General features: G+C 39.7%; 1 protein-coding gene across 2 annotated transcripts in view; it reads left to right on the top strand.

The window, feature by feature from the left end:
* Positions 1-18167, top strand: part of BDH1 (3-hydroxybutyrate dehydrogenase 1) — a 51652-nt gene that overhangs the window by 17879 nt on the left and 15606 nt on the right. For both annotated transcript variants that reach the window (XM_073626332.1, XM_073626333.1), the window contains exon 2: positions 576-681. In XM_073626332.1, the coding sequence (XP_073482433.1) occupies positions 608-681 (74 nt within the window). In that variant the 5' untranslated portion in view covers positions 576-607. The remainder of the gene's footprint in view (positions 1-575; positions 682-18167) is intronic.

Raw genomic sequence — 18167 nt, 5'->3', positions numbered from 1 at the left:
TGAAAATTGGTTTGGGCAGGAAGGGGGGGGGGGTGCCCAGTATTGAAGAGGTTTAAAGTTAAAAAAAACAAGCAAGCAGCCCTCCTTATACTTACCTGAGCCCAATCTGGATCCAGTGATGTGCAAGTGCCCCCAGAGCAAGCAGCTTGGTGGGCACTCGGCAGGGTGGTAGGAGGCAGAAGTGTCAGCGGGGGGACCCGAGAATAGGATTGAGGCTGTTCTGTGCAAAACCACTGCACAGAACAAGCAAGCTGAATGCATCTGAAAGCTTGCTACCCTTGCCCATCTACACAAACCACAAGCTGTTTTCTGTTTACCACCCCAGAACCAGCTTAACAATTCTGCAGTCCAAATTGAAATGACAGTTTATATGCAGCGTGCGCAAAGAATTTCTACGCCCTACTGAAATCCAAGGTGAGAACCAAAAAGTCTGTGATTTGGTTTTTAGCTACTTAATGATCTGGGGCATCTTGGATCAATAAATAGAATATTCCATAGAATGCATATTATCTATAAGAACAGTAGAAGGTGTTTTCCAGATGATTGAAGTAGAGGCGTGTTCTGCTCTGTTGTAGAAGTCAAGGTGAATTGGAAGTGACTTAGGAGAATGTTGGCTGCCAGGACCTGCTTTTATTTCCCAACAAGGACATTGCAACTGAAGGATCATGCCAGTCATGCGAGGTATGCTATATAGAGAATATATTGTTAAACAACTTTTCATTGCAAGGGCCTGTTATACTTATGGAGAGCTGTGTGTCCATGGTGGATCATGAATTCATTTAATAAATTCTGTAGCTTCTGTAAATGACAAAATAAATATCACATTTATATATCAGTGTTTGTGTTCTGACTGCAACAACCTTTGTGCAAACTAAACAATACATTATACCCTATGTTGTTATTACATACAAAGTAACACTTCTCAGTGATTGTTTTTTGTTACCACACATGGGTGATCCTATACCACTGAGCACTTTAACCCCTTCTTGGCAGGTACTTCTTTGCAACACTTTAAATACAATTTGTTGTCAATGAGGTGACTGTAAAATAAGTGGTCAAATAGCTCCCGTGTAGCCTTTTAAGTCAACTACAGTTTTGATCTGGTACTTGCTAACAATTTACCTTCATGCAACTTATTAACACCAGTGTGCTGTAAATGGTATTGCTGACATTAGTGTGCTGTACATGACAATGCTAACATCAGTATGCTGTACATGACCATGCTAACATCGGTAAGAAGGTGCCGCTCTCCCGACAAGCCAGTGTGGCTTCAGCCTACATGTCTCCGACCAAGAGGCCACGCCCCCTGCTATGTTTTGCCTCGTCCACCAGGGCCTTAGTCATAGGGTGGATGCCTGGACCAGGAAGATGGTGCTGATATCAGTGTGTTCTACATGACAATGTTAACTAGTTGTATGCTGTGCATGACATTGCTGACATCAGTGTGTTGGACATGACAATATCAGTGTGCTGTACATGACATTACTGATATCAGTGTGCTGTATATGGTATTGCTGATATCAGTGTGTTGTACATGACAATGCTAACCTCAGTATGCTGTACATGACATTGCTGATTTAACTTTATTTTCACTAGGCGATCTGGCCAGCAAGTGGTATTATTTTTCAACTTCATGTAACAGACCAAACTGTCCAGCGAAAGTGGCAGTTAGGAGGTTGGGACAAACCATTTAACACTGACAGGTGTGCTTACAATGGTCAGCTTTTAGGTAAAACTCTTATACCAAAAGGAAAAAGAAAATGTTGCTGTGACTGCTTTAAAAAGTGTTAGGTTCAATAGAAAGTAGCCAACATTTGGCCTGTGTGTAGCCCACGAGCACTTTACTGTTATATCATCTGTTTTATCATCTGCAATGAGCATCAGAAGAATGGAGTAGTTATGAATGGACTTTATGCTGCGATTTTATGGACACAGATTAATGCATGAATTAGTTTGGCACGAGCACTTTAAACACGGTTCACTTTATTTCTATATTATTGTATATTGATGCACTTTTATATAGATTTATGTAAATTACAGGTTGTCACTGCAATTATGGCAGTATCGCAATTATCGCACAGGGTTGCAAATTTATCGATTGCATATGAATGCTACGTGTGTGTGTGTGTATAGAGGTGTGTATGTTATACAGGTTGTCATTGGGAGGATCGTACAGGATTGCACTTGTTAGTTGTTCATGATCGCAACCTATAATTGCATAAGATTGAAATATTATATTCACTAGATTTTTTTTTTTATATAGGAATAGAATATCTCACCACCATTATTTAACTGCAATCAGTAATATTATGATTTAATACGGTTACCGTATGATTACATTTGGATAGCGCAGCATTATTTTGGTATAAAGCAAGCTATTTACCTACCTCCCCAATCATGGCCGAAAAATTCCCAGAGATGGTATCATCCTTATTGCCTATTGTTGTGATGTTGCTAAAACACTCCCAACCGTCCCTGCTTGCCTCCACCATCACAGGTGCACACCTATAGCAAGGGCATTATTTCACTTTGGTCAAAGCTGCACAGTTCTTTTTATTTATTTATTTTTTATTATTTACAGACACCCCTTACCTGCATAGGCAGCTTTTTTGGTAAAGGTAAATCAACCCCTTAAGGCGTAACACTGGAGCTTAAAGCCGTAGTAAACTTTGTGTGAATTGTTTTTTAATCGCACCCTGGTGCTTCCATCTTCGCCCGGTCTTTCTTCTGGGATCTGTCTCTGAATGGCTGTGCCGCGATGATGTCACTCTTGCGCATGCGCACAGAGTCCCAGTATTGCGGCATAGTTGGGGGTCCCGGTAACGCACGCTGAGCTATGTACGTGCAGCTCAGTGCACATTAAAGCTGACAGGTAGGAGAAGCATTTCTATGCCCTCAAGGGAAAACTGGTGCATAGGCGCTGCAACCTTCCCACATAACAGCTCCAGTGCTCAGACCTTGAGGCTGCCAACACCTCCAATATACCAGAATAAGGAAAGGGATAGTCGACACTCAGGATGACATCCAAAAAATAGTAATTCTTAAGTAAACATGTACAATGCTGTAAAAACAGCCTACGTGTTTTGGACGCTAGTCCTTAGTCATGGCAGATAAAAAAAAACTGAATAAGTAACCCTTAAATGGTGTGTATATATATATATATATATATATATATATATATATATATATATATATATAAAAAAAAAACATACAAAATTTAAATTGGGAGGGGGGGCTGGGAACCTGGAATAATGCTTACTAAGGAAATTCTATTTTTTGGATGTCATCCTGAGTGCTGACAAACCCTTTTTCTTATTTATAAGCCCTACCTGTCGGTAATAAAAAAAAAAAAGTAGGTTTAATACCACTGTAAATATGTCATAATATCATAGGTTGGAATTGCTCTTCCTCATCAAACGGGTATGGGGGAAAGCCAGTCTACATTAATAACTACTACATGCATTGTTATCTGAAGTGGTTACTCTGCACCCAAGCTTTAGGCACCCTGTACACGGGACGCTGCTAAATGTGCGTTCAGTGGCAGATAGATTTTTTTTTTTTTTTTTTCAACTGCCCCTGAACTCATTCAATGTTATCCTATGTGACCATGTACACAGTCTCGTTTATTGACTTTTTTTGCAGTTGCGTTTAACAGCGTTTCTTTGGAAGCAAAAAAATGGGTTCAGACGCAGATTTCCATGTTTCAAATGCCAAACGTGGCTATACGCGGGTACCCGCGTTTAGATGCGTTTTTAAAGGTGCCCTATATTTTAGACCTGAAAAGAAAAAAAGAAAAACATAAAAAAATCTAGTTAAAAATGTTTTGATTACTTGCGACGATTCATAGACCATATATAGAGATAGATATAGTACTTTTTCAAGTAGAAGGTCAAATGTGGCGATGGACATGCGCGTGAAATTAAAAAATTTGTCTGGGTAGGTACGCAGCTGTGCATACATGTTTACAAAATATCCTGCTGCGCAATCAAAGGATGGGTCCAATAGCGACAGACTCAACTCTGGACCTCTCACACAATTTTCTACGTCATTCTAGCCTCATCAAGAGCAGTGTCAGGAGCATTTCCTCACATATGCTCATTATGGGATCCATTGCAAAAAAAGCACAGAAATAGAGGCAAATACAGGTAGACAACTGCTCTCTCTGCTGCTGCTACTCACTCTGGTCAAAATGGCTGAAATAGTTAACTATGTTTTTTGAGCTTGGGGAGGGTTTTAAATGAGTTAATCTTAATAAACGCTTCTAGACGCAAACGCGGCTAAATGGGCGATTTAAACGCAGGTTTCAAGGTGTCAAAAAATTTTTTTTCAGAGGTCTTTGCCTCAGCGTCCCTTGTACATGGGGCCTTATATGCCTGGGGTTGTTGATTCCTGAAGAAAACTAATCTCAGTCTTTGTTGGAGTATTCAATGCAGCATAGGGAAAAGATTTTAATGACTTTAAATGAAGAAAAATACAATGTTTAAAAACACCAATCTGGCAGAAATAAAAATCACCTCACAAAGAGCTCACAGGCACTCACTGCAGCTGAAGCAGCTCCAGTCACCTCACAAGATACAGCATCAGGGCGCTCTCACAGACAGAAAATGTCACAGCAAGACTCTCCATTTGAGTCAGATACAGAACAAATCCTCTCACAAACTTCTCCACAAGCCTCCTCAGTATCCCCAGTAATATTATTACAATTTGAAAAGATGCTTCATAAGGCTTTAAAACAAACCTCAGACCAAATAACAAAAAGCCTAACCAAAGAAATAAGAGAGCTGGGAAACCGCACCGCAGCCTTAGAAATAAAAATGGATGAAATTGAAATTACAACCCAAGAAAATATAACAGAATTGGAACAATTAAAAAAAGAGAATTTAATACTTCAAACTAAGCTCGAAGATTATGAAAATAGAGCCAGACGTTCAAACTTGCGCATAAGGGGAATACCTGAAACTGTGACAGACCTGCAATCTACTATTACTGCTCTATTACAAGAACTAAAGCCAGATATCCCTATTGAACGTTTAGAACTGGACAGAGTACACAGAGCCCTCACAGCCAAAAAGAAAGATGGACCCCCACGTGATATAATCACAAAATTTCATTATTACAGAACGAAAGAACAAATACTAATTGCTGCAAGAGAAAAAAAGGAACTTAATTTTCAAGGACACAATTATCAAATTTTTGCTGACCTATCCCAACTTACTATTACTAAAAGACGATCCATGAAACCCCAACTAATGGAACTGCAACGCCACAACATTATGTATCAATGGGGCTTCCCCTTTTCAGTCAGATTTAACCACCAAGGTACAATTTACAGAAGCAGATCAGCAGATGAACTACAACAAACCCTTTTAAAATTAAATCTGACAGAACCCACAAGCAGCAACACTCCCACATGCAGAAGAATGGCGTCATCTTCACCTTCAGGCAGCACCCAGAAAATTCCAGAACAAAATGGGAATCATCATTCTCACAAAAGAGGCCGTTATGCCACATCATCCATGGACCAAGAAGATTCAATGGACTGACATTAAAATTCCTGATATCTCTTCATTTATTATACTAAGAGATGGTTCTCTATAAAAAACCTGTATTTATAACTGAATGTAACTGCATTCTGATAGTCACACACTTTGTGGGATCATGTTACATTCCAGTTATATTTCTTATTACTTCTGATTCATATAGCCTTAGAATATATAAGTGAAATAAGGAAATTCTTGTTCAGTTATATATTATCAGGTAATAACAATAGATTTAATACTTTTTAGGACAAATATGTTCAATAATCCAGAAGTAATGGAAGCTTTTTCTTTCTTTTCTTAAAACAAATATATTATTACCTAACTAGTTCCTAGAATTATGTTTTTGTTTATTCTAATCTGAAGCAATGCAACCTCAATTTTATGAGTTAACATATCTAAACAGTTACATATGAATAAAATATGTAATTGTTTACTCTGGAGGGGTTAAAGTCCCAAAATAATTCAAACTATCTTCATCAATACCAAAGTTATTAACAGTACCTTTCTAACTGAATTATTTAGCCTAGGGCAAGACTAACCATATACAACCACCCTGGAATAAATAATTTCAACAAAAACTATATTCTGCACTCCAATTAATGAAACATCATTTTGATGTCTTTTGACATAGCACTTCTCTCCTGTAAGCGGAAGATCCGTGTACCCCCATTAGCCCTCCTCATTCTCCCAACCATATTATGTGGGAGTGTGACGAAGGCACTTATTCCCCTGAGAGAGATATTTATTCTCTTTCACTGGTAAATTGTGATTACTTGCAAAAAATAATTTATACAATGTATTATCTAATCTCATATGTTTTTTGTTTACTCTTTACTCTAGAATTCACTGGTTTCTTTTCTATCTATTCATCTCTTCAGTCCACACAGGTTGATCTGCGCAGTCAGCTCTGCATAACAAAAAGTAAGTCAAAACTATTTGATCTATTGCCATGGCACCACTAAATATACTTTCCCTGAATGTTCAGGGAATAAATGTCCCTCAAAAAAGGACCAAAGCCTTCCGTACTTTCCATAACAAGAAGGCTCACATAGTATGCCTCCAAGAAACACACTTCACCAAAGATTCTACTCCAAAATATATTTCTCCTTTTTATCAACAAATTTACACGGCTTCTGCCTGTACCAAGCAAAGGGGAACTCTAATTGCATTTCACCGATCCACACCATTCACCTTATCATCAGAAATTAAAGACCCAGAAGGTAGATACCTGATACTCATGGGTTATATAATGGATACAGCAATCACGGTGATTTCCTACTATGCTCCTAACAAACAACCTACACCATTCCTCTCACATATATTACAAGTGATTAATACACACAAAATAGGAACAGTGATAATGTGTGGGGATTCGAACCAGGTCCTCCTCCCATTTCTAGATAAATCACCTTTTACACCATCCAAAATAACCTCTAGATTACCTTTTTCTCAACTTCTTTCCAAATACAATCTGGTAGATTCATGGAGAGAAAGTAACCCAATGAAAAAGAAATTCACTTATTTCTCACACCCTCATCAAACCTTCACCAGAATAGATCATATTTTTCTAACAATAGGAATGATACCAGAAATTATTGCATCAGATATAATTCCGATTCCGTGGTCTGACCATAATGCAGTATACACTACTATAGCCTCAGCCATACCAAAAGCGCATGACCCAACGTGGTACTTACCGGACATAATGCTCAAACACCCACTACATCAGATGGCCATTGAACAAGCTTTAAAGGAATACATATCAATTAATAATACAACAGACATCTCCCCAATAACACTGTGGGAAGCTCATAAGCCTGTCTTGCGTGGTACAATACAAAGACAAATGGCACTATTTAAACGGGAACACAAAAATCTAGCAAAAAAACTAGAACTCAATTTTAATGCAGCCTACATATCATTTCAAGATAATCCATCTCAGAGTACAAAATCTCATCTGGAAAAATCTAGATTGGAATACGATCTATTTCTCACTGAGTCAGTTGATAAATCCCTCAAACGCTCCAAACACAATTTCTACATGAATACAAACAAACCAGGTACATATTTGGCTCGGGCATTAAAATCAACTAACAAATCTTTCAAACCAATACGTTTGAAATTATCAAAAAATGTTTACACTTGTAATCCAGTTAAAATAGTCCATAAATTTCACTCACATCTCGCAACTTTATACAAGACAAACAATGAATTTAATCCTACAGAGGCTGAATCCTTCTTCTCAAAAATAACCTTACCTGAGTTATCTCAGAATCAAAAAAGCAGTTTGGATGAGCCTATAACTATAGATGAAGTTGCTAACGCCATAAAAGACCTAAAACTTAACAAAAGACCAGGCCCAGACGGCTACTCGGCTTTATACTATAAAACTTTCTCAGAAATACTCTCTCCCATTCTCACTGAAACTTTTAACAATCTTCTAGATGGACATTCTTTTCGGCAAGAAACACTAATGGCAATTGTTTGTATGATCCCAAAACCCCTTTCTGATGATACTTCCTGTGTGAATTATCGGCCTATCTCTCTGTTAAACCTCGATATTAAATTATTAGCAAAAATAATAGCAAAACGCCTCAATAGCATTATAGGAAAATTAATACATAGAGATCAAGTAGGCTTCATGCCAAATAGACAGGCAGGCGATAATATACGCAGGGCAGTGTTATTGGCACATATTGCTAAAAAACGGAAAATCCCTTTATGTTTTCTATCTCTCGATATTAAGAGGGCATTTGACACAGTATCCTGGCAATATATGCAATATTCATTACAAAAATGGGGTTTTGGACCCCACTTTTTAACATGGATCAAAGCATTATATAATAAACCCAAAGCCTATATAAAATATGCTGGATACAAATCTGAAGCCTTTAATATTGAAAGAGGTACCCGACAGGGTTGCCCATTATCTCCCTTATTATTTGCCCTTATACTCGAACCCATGGCCCAATACATCAGAACAAATCAAACTATAACTGGCATTGAAGTAGGAGGTATTACACACAAATTATGTATATTTGCAGACGATATATTACTTTTTCTATCATCACCACAGGTCTCTGGTCCTAACTTAATACCAGCGCTTGATGGATTTGCAGCCCTATCCGGCCTTATGATTAATCCTAAGAAATGCCTAGTGCTTAATATTTCACTCACAAACATGGAATTGATCCCGGCTAGGGCTGCACTCCCATTCACATGGGCAGAAAAATCAATCCCATATCTTGGAATTCATTTAACAGCATCTCATTCTGACTTTTTCTCAACCAATTATCCTCCTGTATTAAGACAGATCACAAATCTAATAAAACAATGGTCGCAACTTCCTTTATCCTGGATAGGGAAGATTAATGCAATCAAAATGACTATTCTACCCAAATTGCTTTATCTATTCAGAGTCCTCCCTATTCCAATTCCTTCCTATTTTTTGAGAATAGTACAAAAAAGAGCAACTTCGTTTATATGGGGCTCTTCTAAACCACGTATACCTATACACACACTACATCTTCCCAAAAATAAAGGAGGCCTGGGATACCCTAATTTTACTAGCTACTACAGAGCAGCACATTTGGCCAGTTTGTCCAAATACCATGCAAAACAGGAAATCCCATTATGGGTATTTATAGAGGCTTCAGAAAATGACCCTCTATTAATATCAAATTTATTATGGCTTGATCCTAAAGACCGCTTTAAAATTCATAATCCCATAACTAAACACTTCTTATCTCTCTGGGATAAACTAAAAACCAAATATCAGTTACAATCTCCACACAATCCTCTCCTTTCTTTTATCAGAAATCCGGCCTTTTATCCGGCATGGATCTACCCAAATTCTTTTAAAGCTTGGACAACATCAGGCATTCAGACACTAGATGACTTCATAGCATCTAAATCATTCCTTTCATTCCCATCGCTTAGAGAAAAATATGATCTACCAAACTCTGAGATATTTAGATATCTCCAAATCAAAAATTTCTATACACCATTCCTAAAGGGGGATACACCATTATCCCAATTATCCATTTTTGAATCAATCTGTACAAAAGATCCATTTGCTAAAGGTACAATTTCATCACTTTATAATCAATTATATGGAGTAGCAAATCTTAATAGACCCTCTTACGTTCAGAGGTGGGAGGAGGACCTGGGACGAACTCTAGAAGACACGGACTGGTCTAACATATGGCTCACATCTAAGTCATCTTCACCCAACATCTTAGCACTGGAGACAAATTATAAAGTCCTAACTCGCTGGTACCTTGTACCCGCTAGAGTGGCAAAATATTCACCTAATACCTCAGCTCTTTGTTTTCGAGGATGCCCAGAAATAGGCACATATTTACACATATGGTGGACGTGCCCAGTAATCCAAACCTTCTGGAAGGAAGTCTTCGTGATTGCATCTAAAATATTTAAAAAAATAATACAACCAGATCCATATTTAACTTTACTTAATCTAAAACCGGAATGGTTAACACTCTCTCAATTCAAACTTATGATCCAACTAACAACGGCTGCAAAACAAACAGTGGCCAAGACATGGAATTCTCCTACATTGGTACTAGCAGAAACAATTCACAGAATGAATAATACAATGTCCCATGCTAAGATGGTAGCCATCGATCAAAACCAAATTCCAAAATTCGAAAAACTTTGGCATCCTTGGATAAAACAACAGTTCCTGTCAAACTTCAATGACTCTGTCCTGTTGCCATGGTAACAGATTAAATGACTTACAGAGACACCCATTCTAAGGCTTCAAAGAGAACTAAAAAGAATAATAAACTGACGAGCGGGACAACCTTGTGGACCATACCTCTACCTTTCAACCCTTTTTCTTCTTTCTCTTTCCTTTTCCCCACCTTACGATTAAAGCTCATTATCAGAATTTATTTGACCTATATACACTCTACTTGTAAACAATATGTATAGTAGGTATAAATCATTTAAATACCTACAAAAGTAACTAAGGAAATGATATATATCTTTAATTTAGGTTTACGTGAACCCAATGTTTAATATTTGAAATTTCATGATATTTACCTATATAAACCCTACTGTAAAACAATGAGCTTACTTTATAGATCCTTGTAAACTTACTTTATGTATCTTTATAACATTGTATACTCAATAAACTTCTTTTGACAAGGAAAAACACCAATCTGACATCCCTCTGAATCCTTGTTGATAAAATGGTAAAACAAAATGTATGAATCAAAGTCCACTTTACCTGGCAACCCTCAATACTGGAGCAGCCAAGGAACAGATAATGGATAACCAAGCAGATACAGTTCTTTTGACATTTTATTTACATCAACCATGAAATTCGTCAGTCTGTGCTTTTGACAATGTGGAGGAAAAATTTATATTTTTATATAATGTTCCCTCAAAATCTATCTAAAGCCAAAACCTTATATAATTTTTTAAATTTATTTTTTGCTTGTATAAAAGGGGTTTAACGCTAGAGTAGGGCAAACAGAATAGACTACAATCCCAAAACCTTTTCAGGGGATTCAATAAAGCAGTAATGTCACTTGTGTCTGTGCAGCCACTGAATCCCAGCAAACATGAATGAGACTGCCCGCACGCGGATGCATGGAACACCTGTGCTTTTCATGAGGACAAATACAGCCCTCGCACAGGTGTATGCTTAAGTACGCCCATATGAATGAGGCCCTACCCTTTCTAAATATCCTGATGACCATTGTCAAACATTGATGATAAAGGTGATTGAAAATCTAAAATGTTAGAGTTGTCACTTAGAACAGGAAGTGAGAGGAAACCTTCTAAAACAGACACATGTTCTGATGGCCAATAAGAGGGGATTTCCACTCACTTTTTAGAGCGATCTTTCACATTATGTTCTGTCATAAAGGGAAATCTAGCCCGTGGGGCACTCATGGATTTTAATCAATCACACTACAATATAAGCTTTTGACTTTAAATGTACACTGTTAAGGTATATTTATTCTGGGTTGACTGAGTCGTGCTCAGAAAAATAGTTTGTGTGTGTGTGTAAACCCAAACAATGTACTTCCCTAATTTGCTTTGGGACCATTGACATTTATACAGCGATCAGAGCTAAAAATAGCCACTGATTATGTATGTATAAATGTATAAATGTCACTGGTAGGGAAGGGGTTAACATGGGGCGATCAAGGGGTTAAATGTGTTACCTAGAGAGTGTTTAACTGTGGGGGCATGAGACTGCCTGGAGGAGGAGACCGATTGCTGTTCCTAATCAGCAGTGGTAGTGAGTTCAAATTTAAAAATCACTGGCAGGCTTTTTATAACAGAAGAGACCCTAGTGGTCTCATCTGTCATAAGGCCCCCTACCTGTCAGCCGTAATGTGATCTGAGTGCAAGCATGCGCAGCTCAGGCCACGTTTATGGCCCGCTCTGTGTGCCACGGTAATGTGACGCATGGTAGGGACGTCACCACAGCCTGGTCATTCAAGCAGCCAAAGATATGGAACCCAGAAGGAAGACCGGGTGAAGATGGGAGCACCGGGGACCTGGGGGGGGTGCCATGATAGCGCAGTGCTAGAGATCTCCCTTTGCAGGGAAGTCTGTTGTAATGTACTAGCAAGCCATGCATACTGGTACATTATGACTTAATCCTGCAGAAGGACCATTTAAAAAAAAAAAAAAAAATTCCATGAGACTCTACTACCGTTTTAAGACTGCTTTCACACTAAGGCGCTACAGCGCTAAAAATGGCGCCTGTAAAGAGCCTCTCCTATCACTACAGTGTGAAAGCCCGAGTGCTTTCACACTGGAGGGGTGCGTTTGCAGGACGGTAAAAAATGTCTTGCAAGCAGCACTCCTAAAGTGCCCCCGCCCATTGAAATTAATGGTGTAGCGGCGCTTTGCGGGCGGTTTTTAACCCTTTTTCAGCCGCTTGCGAGGGTTAAAGATGCCCCGCTCACGTCCGAATAGTGCCGCTAGAACTACAGTAAAGTGCCACTAAAAATAGCGGCGCTTTACCGTCGCGACCCAGTGTGAAAGCCCCCTACGTGCAAAAAATTACTTTTGATTCTTTGAGAAATCATTTCCTAATGTTTTCTGTCTCTGCTGCACTGTCATTAGCTAACATTGTTCCCAGTTCTCTTCTGGGGACTACAGAATTGGGGAAAATGTTAGACGAGATGAGGAGAGGTTCTGTAGTCCAAACACACCTCTTGTCCTAGTGTGCCAATGTTGATTCTTCATAGATACAGTACAGTGAGTGTTGTCACCTTAGGCAGTACGTGTGTTACTGGGAGGATCATGGGCAAAAAGCAAAAGAGAAAAAAAAAGCCTGAAACAAGACAGATACAGCCACCACATCTAAAAATGGTAGTAGTAGGGTGCACTATATTACAGTTTTATTCTTGGGTTTAGATACAATTAAACTGTGATTTACTAAAAGCAAAATGTGCACTTTTGCAAGTGAGGCCTTAGTAAACGTTGGAGAGCTCTGCTGACTTCCATCATCCAATCATGTGCAAGCAAATTTTTTATTTTTTATTTTCCTTGCATGTGATTAGGTATTCTTTGTAAAGTGAAGCTTTACCTCATTTACGAAGCTCTGAAGCAACTTAACTTTTTGTATATAATATTTTCTACTGATAGGGGTTGATTTACTAAAGGCAAAGAAACGGTCAGCAGAGCTCTCCAACATTTTACTAAGCTCTGGAGCAACTGCACATGCAAAGTACAACCTCACGTCCAAAAGTGCACTGTCCATAGGCGTGTGTACAGGGTGTGCCTGGGCACACCCTAATCCAGGGCTCGACAACCCTTTGATCACAATCTACCGGTCAATAACAGGCAGGTGATAGGTAGACCGTGGAACTTCCTTGCCAACTCCTTGGGGGGAGGGGGGGGGGGATTAATTAAAAGAATAAAATAATAAAGAATAAAAAACGACTGACACCAATCTCTGCTGTACTAACAGTGTTCACTGCTCTTCTGACACAATTCTCTGCCCGCCTGATACCATCTACTGTGCTACTGACATGCCCACTGCTCTACTGACTGACACTATCCAATATCCTACTGACACCAACCTCTGACCTACTGACACATCAATGCCCTACTGACACCATATACTATACATGCATGTGTGTTTGAGCTTTGGGGTGCACACCTATGGCACAGTGTATTTGCTCTTAGTAAATCGACCCCATTGTGTTGCACTGAGCTAGTTCGGAGTCATGCTATTTCCTCTGTGCCCAACCAAAAATTTTACATTGGAGTTAACTGCTTGCTGACCACCAGCCGCAGTTTTACTGTGGCAGAATGGCACGGGTGGGCTAAACCAGTGTTTCTCAATTCCAGTCCTCAAGGCGTCCCAACATGTCATGTTTTCAGGCTTTCCTTATTTTGCACAGGTGATTTGATCAGTTTCACTGCCTTATTAATTACAACAGCCATTTCATCTGAGGGAAATCCTGAAAACATGACCTGTTGGGGCGCCTTGAGGACTGGAGTTGAGAAACACTGGGCTAAACGACGTTGCCTTACATTGCTTCGCCTTTTTGGCCAATAGGGTTGCACGCCCGGAGCCGATGCGGGTGCAATGACCGCCGGGCACCCGCGATCGCTCGTGACAGAGCGAGAACAGGGCGCTGTGTGTGGTTCTTTCAGGGGAGAGGAGACCGTGTGTTCATACAAAGTATGAACACCGATCTCTCTTCCCCCAGTCAGTCCCATCCCCCCCACAGTTGGAACACACCTAGGGAACACAGTTAACCCCTTGATCGCCCCCTAGTGTTAACACCTTCCCTGCCAGTGACATTTCGCTGTATATTTATTTATTTATTTGGATATTTATTATAGCAAAAAGTAAAAGTTATGGTGCTTTTTTTTTTTTTCAAAATTGTCACTCTTCTTTTGTTTATAGCGCAAAAAAAAACCAAAAAAAACGCAAAGATGATCAAATACCACCAAAAGAAAGCTCTATTTGTGGGAAAAAAAAGGACGTCAATTTTGTTTGGGTACAGTGTCGCACGACCGCGCAATTGTCAGTTAAAGCGACGCAGTGCCGTATTGCAAAAAAATGGTCTGGTCATTCAGCAGCCAAATCTTCCGGGGTTGAAGTGGTTAAGAGACATAACTGTATATTGTTGAACTTCTATAAAAAGTCTATGGATAACTGTAAATGGATATAGACTTAATTCTCTTTTTCATAGTATCAGGCAAAATATATACATTTCCAGTAAAAGAGAATTAATATTTCAAAAGCCTGGGCAAAACTGACAAAAGAAATCAAATCTGTCCACAATCCTAACTGAACATGTAATGAAAAATACATAAGCAGGGGTCACCTTCAGTGAAAGCTGCATATCGCATTAATCTGGAGTGATATATATACCTGGACTTTTCATGAAAAACATTGAGCTTAGTTTCACCCCCTTTTTACCTCCTGTTGGTCTGAGGCCAATTACACGAAATAATTCATTGTTTTGACATGGGGTTTCACTTGTCTTTTCATGCATTGTACTTGGCCTCATGCTGAGTACAGTAAGATGCAGAAAATATGCTGACCGTAAAATTCCAAGTGTTTTTCTGCGCCTGGGGAACCGCAGGTGTCGCATACAACCTGCCATACAAGTGACTGGCTGCACATAGCTGCACTCTTGTAAATGGTGGTGCTTCTGCGCATCGGCATTTACCTGCATATGATATATTCCCTGAATTCAAACATCTGTGACCAGGAAGTACGCTGTACACACATGCGCAGATAAACTTTGTTTACATGAGTACAGCCAGATTTAACTATTCACTTGTATGGCATCCTGTATGTGGCAACTGCTGCTCCCTGGGCGCAAGAACACGCCCTGAATTTCATGCCCAGCATATTTTTTAACCTTTCACCATCCATCAGATGGCAGATATCTCGCTGTCTCACATTCTCTGGGAGATTTCCGCTTGGTCTATTGTCTTTTTTCTGTTTTAGAGAATATGATAATGCTGTTATATGTAGTATTATTTACCAGTTATGTGTACATACACAATGTTGCCTTATGAGTTTATGTGAAGTCTCCATTAACAGCTGTAAAATGTTGTAATTTTGAATATATCAGTTAGAGGTGTATCTTTGTGGGTGTGTAATATGTCTTTCATAGAAACCTGTTATACAGGATGAGCTAAAGTGGTTGTTAAGCCACTATCTCATCTTTATATTATCCCCTATGTCAGATAAAAATCTGCATCCTAGTGCCTGTGCTTTTTATGAAAAACAAAAAAAATAGATTTTTTTCCTTGTTTTTAACAGTGTCTTCCAGCGATAAGATGACTCCTGGCTCTCAGCTCTCCCCATCTGATATCTCCAGTGGAAAAACGTACATCTTCGCCAGCACACCATGGATCAGCAAGAAAAGTTGTCCAAAAAAGGTTCTTTTAATGGAAAAAAGTTACATCACAAGAGAGGTACACCTCTCTTGTGATGTAACTTTTTTCCATTAAAAGAACCTTTTTTGGACAACTTTTCTTGCTGATCCATGGTGTGCTGGCGAAGATGTACGTTTGTCTGATGCTTCCAGAACCCAACTGGTAATCGCTACAGCACCCATTAATGTTTGTGCCATTTTTTTTCCGGGAACGTGTGCGATTGGAATATCAGATTGACTGATATCTCCAGTGGGCAAGGCTGGGATTACCCTGCTGACGTCAGCCAGGAAGCCAGGAAGGAGGGGAGGAGAGGAGCAGAAAGCCTGGAGTCATGTGATCGCCGGAAGACACTGTTAAAACTGGTAGAAATTGTGGGGTGTTTTTTTTTTTTTTTTTTTTAATAAAGCATAGGCACTAGGACTCTGTTTTTTATCTGACAGAGGGTATGATATACAGATCAGTTGGTTTTGAAGCAGTGGGGAGAGGAGCAGATCAGCGATGGTGAGAGATGACAGGCAAGGAGGGGAGGGGTAGGAGGAGGACAGATGGAGACGCAGGAGAGCTGCAGATGGCGTATGACGGAGGCACGTACACTGACCACGGTGTCAGGGCTCAGTAGCCCTGATATATATCGTGGTCAGTGTACAGAGGGGAGGATAGAAACTGACAGGATCAGATGGGTATTTCAGGTGTTACAGGGGGCCAAAATATACAGCACAAATACTGTGCTGTATAACATGCCTTAAAGCGGGGTTCCACTCAAATTTTTAACTTAATCTTACACCCTTCAGTTAATTGCATAGATGTTCAAATGCCGCACAAAAAATTTTTTTATCGCTGTAATTACCTTTATATTGTACTTTATTGTGGCACTTCCTGTCTCTCCTCCCATGGGAGTAGGCGTGTTTATTGCCTTTCCCCGGCGCCGCACTGTCTCCTGGGAGCTTAGTGTCAGGCTTCCCAAGATTCAGTGCGGGAACAATGATCATGCTCGTGAACAAGCTGTGAATGAACAGCATTCACCGCATCCAGGAAATCAATGCTTGTGGGCTTCACATGCCCACAAGCAAGATGGAAACAGCCAGCATCACATTTTTTAAGTTATTCTTCAGTACGAAAACAGACAGAGGCGGAAATATTACACCCAAACTGTGAGTATTATTTTGGGATTAGCAAAGTGTTTCAATGACCTAAAAAAAAAAAAAAAAAAAGAGTGGTTGCCGGACTCCCACTTTAAAAGAACAGGATCTTTGTTAACCCAGAAAAAAAAATGCTTTAAGTTGCCAGGAGGCCATATTCTAATTGCTAATCTTGTAGGTGAAAAGGCTTTTCGCAGACGCTTTGGTGCCTAAGCTTGTTTATCTAAACAATGGGACCCAAACTTTTTTGTTCTACAAATATTCACTTCAAACGAAACCTTTGTTTTAGATATGCAATGAAAGTGGCCAGCCCGTCATCAATACTTAATTTCCCTGAAAATGTCATGCACCTACAAGTTAAGTTTCCCACTCAAAATCGTTTGTGCCTAGGGTTTGCATTAAAGGGGGCTGACTTATGCAAAGTATAGGGATTGATGATTTAGCCAATCCTTAAACAGAAATAGGGAGGCACACCAATCAGAATCACGCCATATCAACCAATGAGGCACCAGCCTGTAATGATATACACAGACTAGATGGGAGGGGAGAGAACACACCCTCTGGTAGAGAGCAGTCACCAGAATGGAGCCCTCACGTGCAGTATCATGGTAACTACGGAATATCTCCCTTGCACTTAGATCTAAATGTTTGTTTTATGTCCTTTCTGTCTTGCTGTTTGTAGATTAATGTTTTGAATATTATACTCTGTATTCCTTCATGTAATCCGTGATTTTTACCCTTTTCCTGTACAATAGATAGATTGCTGTGTTTTAATTTAGGCCTCCTTACTATTTACCAATACATTTTTGTTCTTGTGTTAAAGCTTTCACTCATGGTCAAAGAACTCTCATTAACCCAAATCATATCTGAGAGATATTAACAGCCTGGCACCCACTGCGCATGCGCGAGCGGCGCCGCGCGCTGTGATTGGCCGCTCAATCACCTGGGACCTGTAATGGGTCCCAGATGATTGACAGGAGGGAGGGAGCAGAGCTGAGCCCTTCCTGTGCCGAGGGGGAAGTGATGTCACCAGCCCAGGCAAAGGAAGAGGCAGACTACGAGGGACCACCTAGCAACAGGCATTTAGAGG

Source organism: Aquarana catesbeiana, linkage group LG04 (genome assembly GCF_042186555.1).
Source record: "Aquarana catesbeiana isolate 2022-GZ linkage group LG04, ASM4218655v1, whole genome shotgun sequence".
In the NCBI taxonomy this organism is placed as follows: domain Eukaryota; kingdom Metazoa; phylum Chordata; class Amphibia; order Anura; family Ranidae; genus Aquarana; species Aquarana catesbeiana.
The sequence above is the reverse complement of the archived record's forward strand: the minus strand, read 5'-3'. Positions and strand labels throughout refer to the sequence as shown.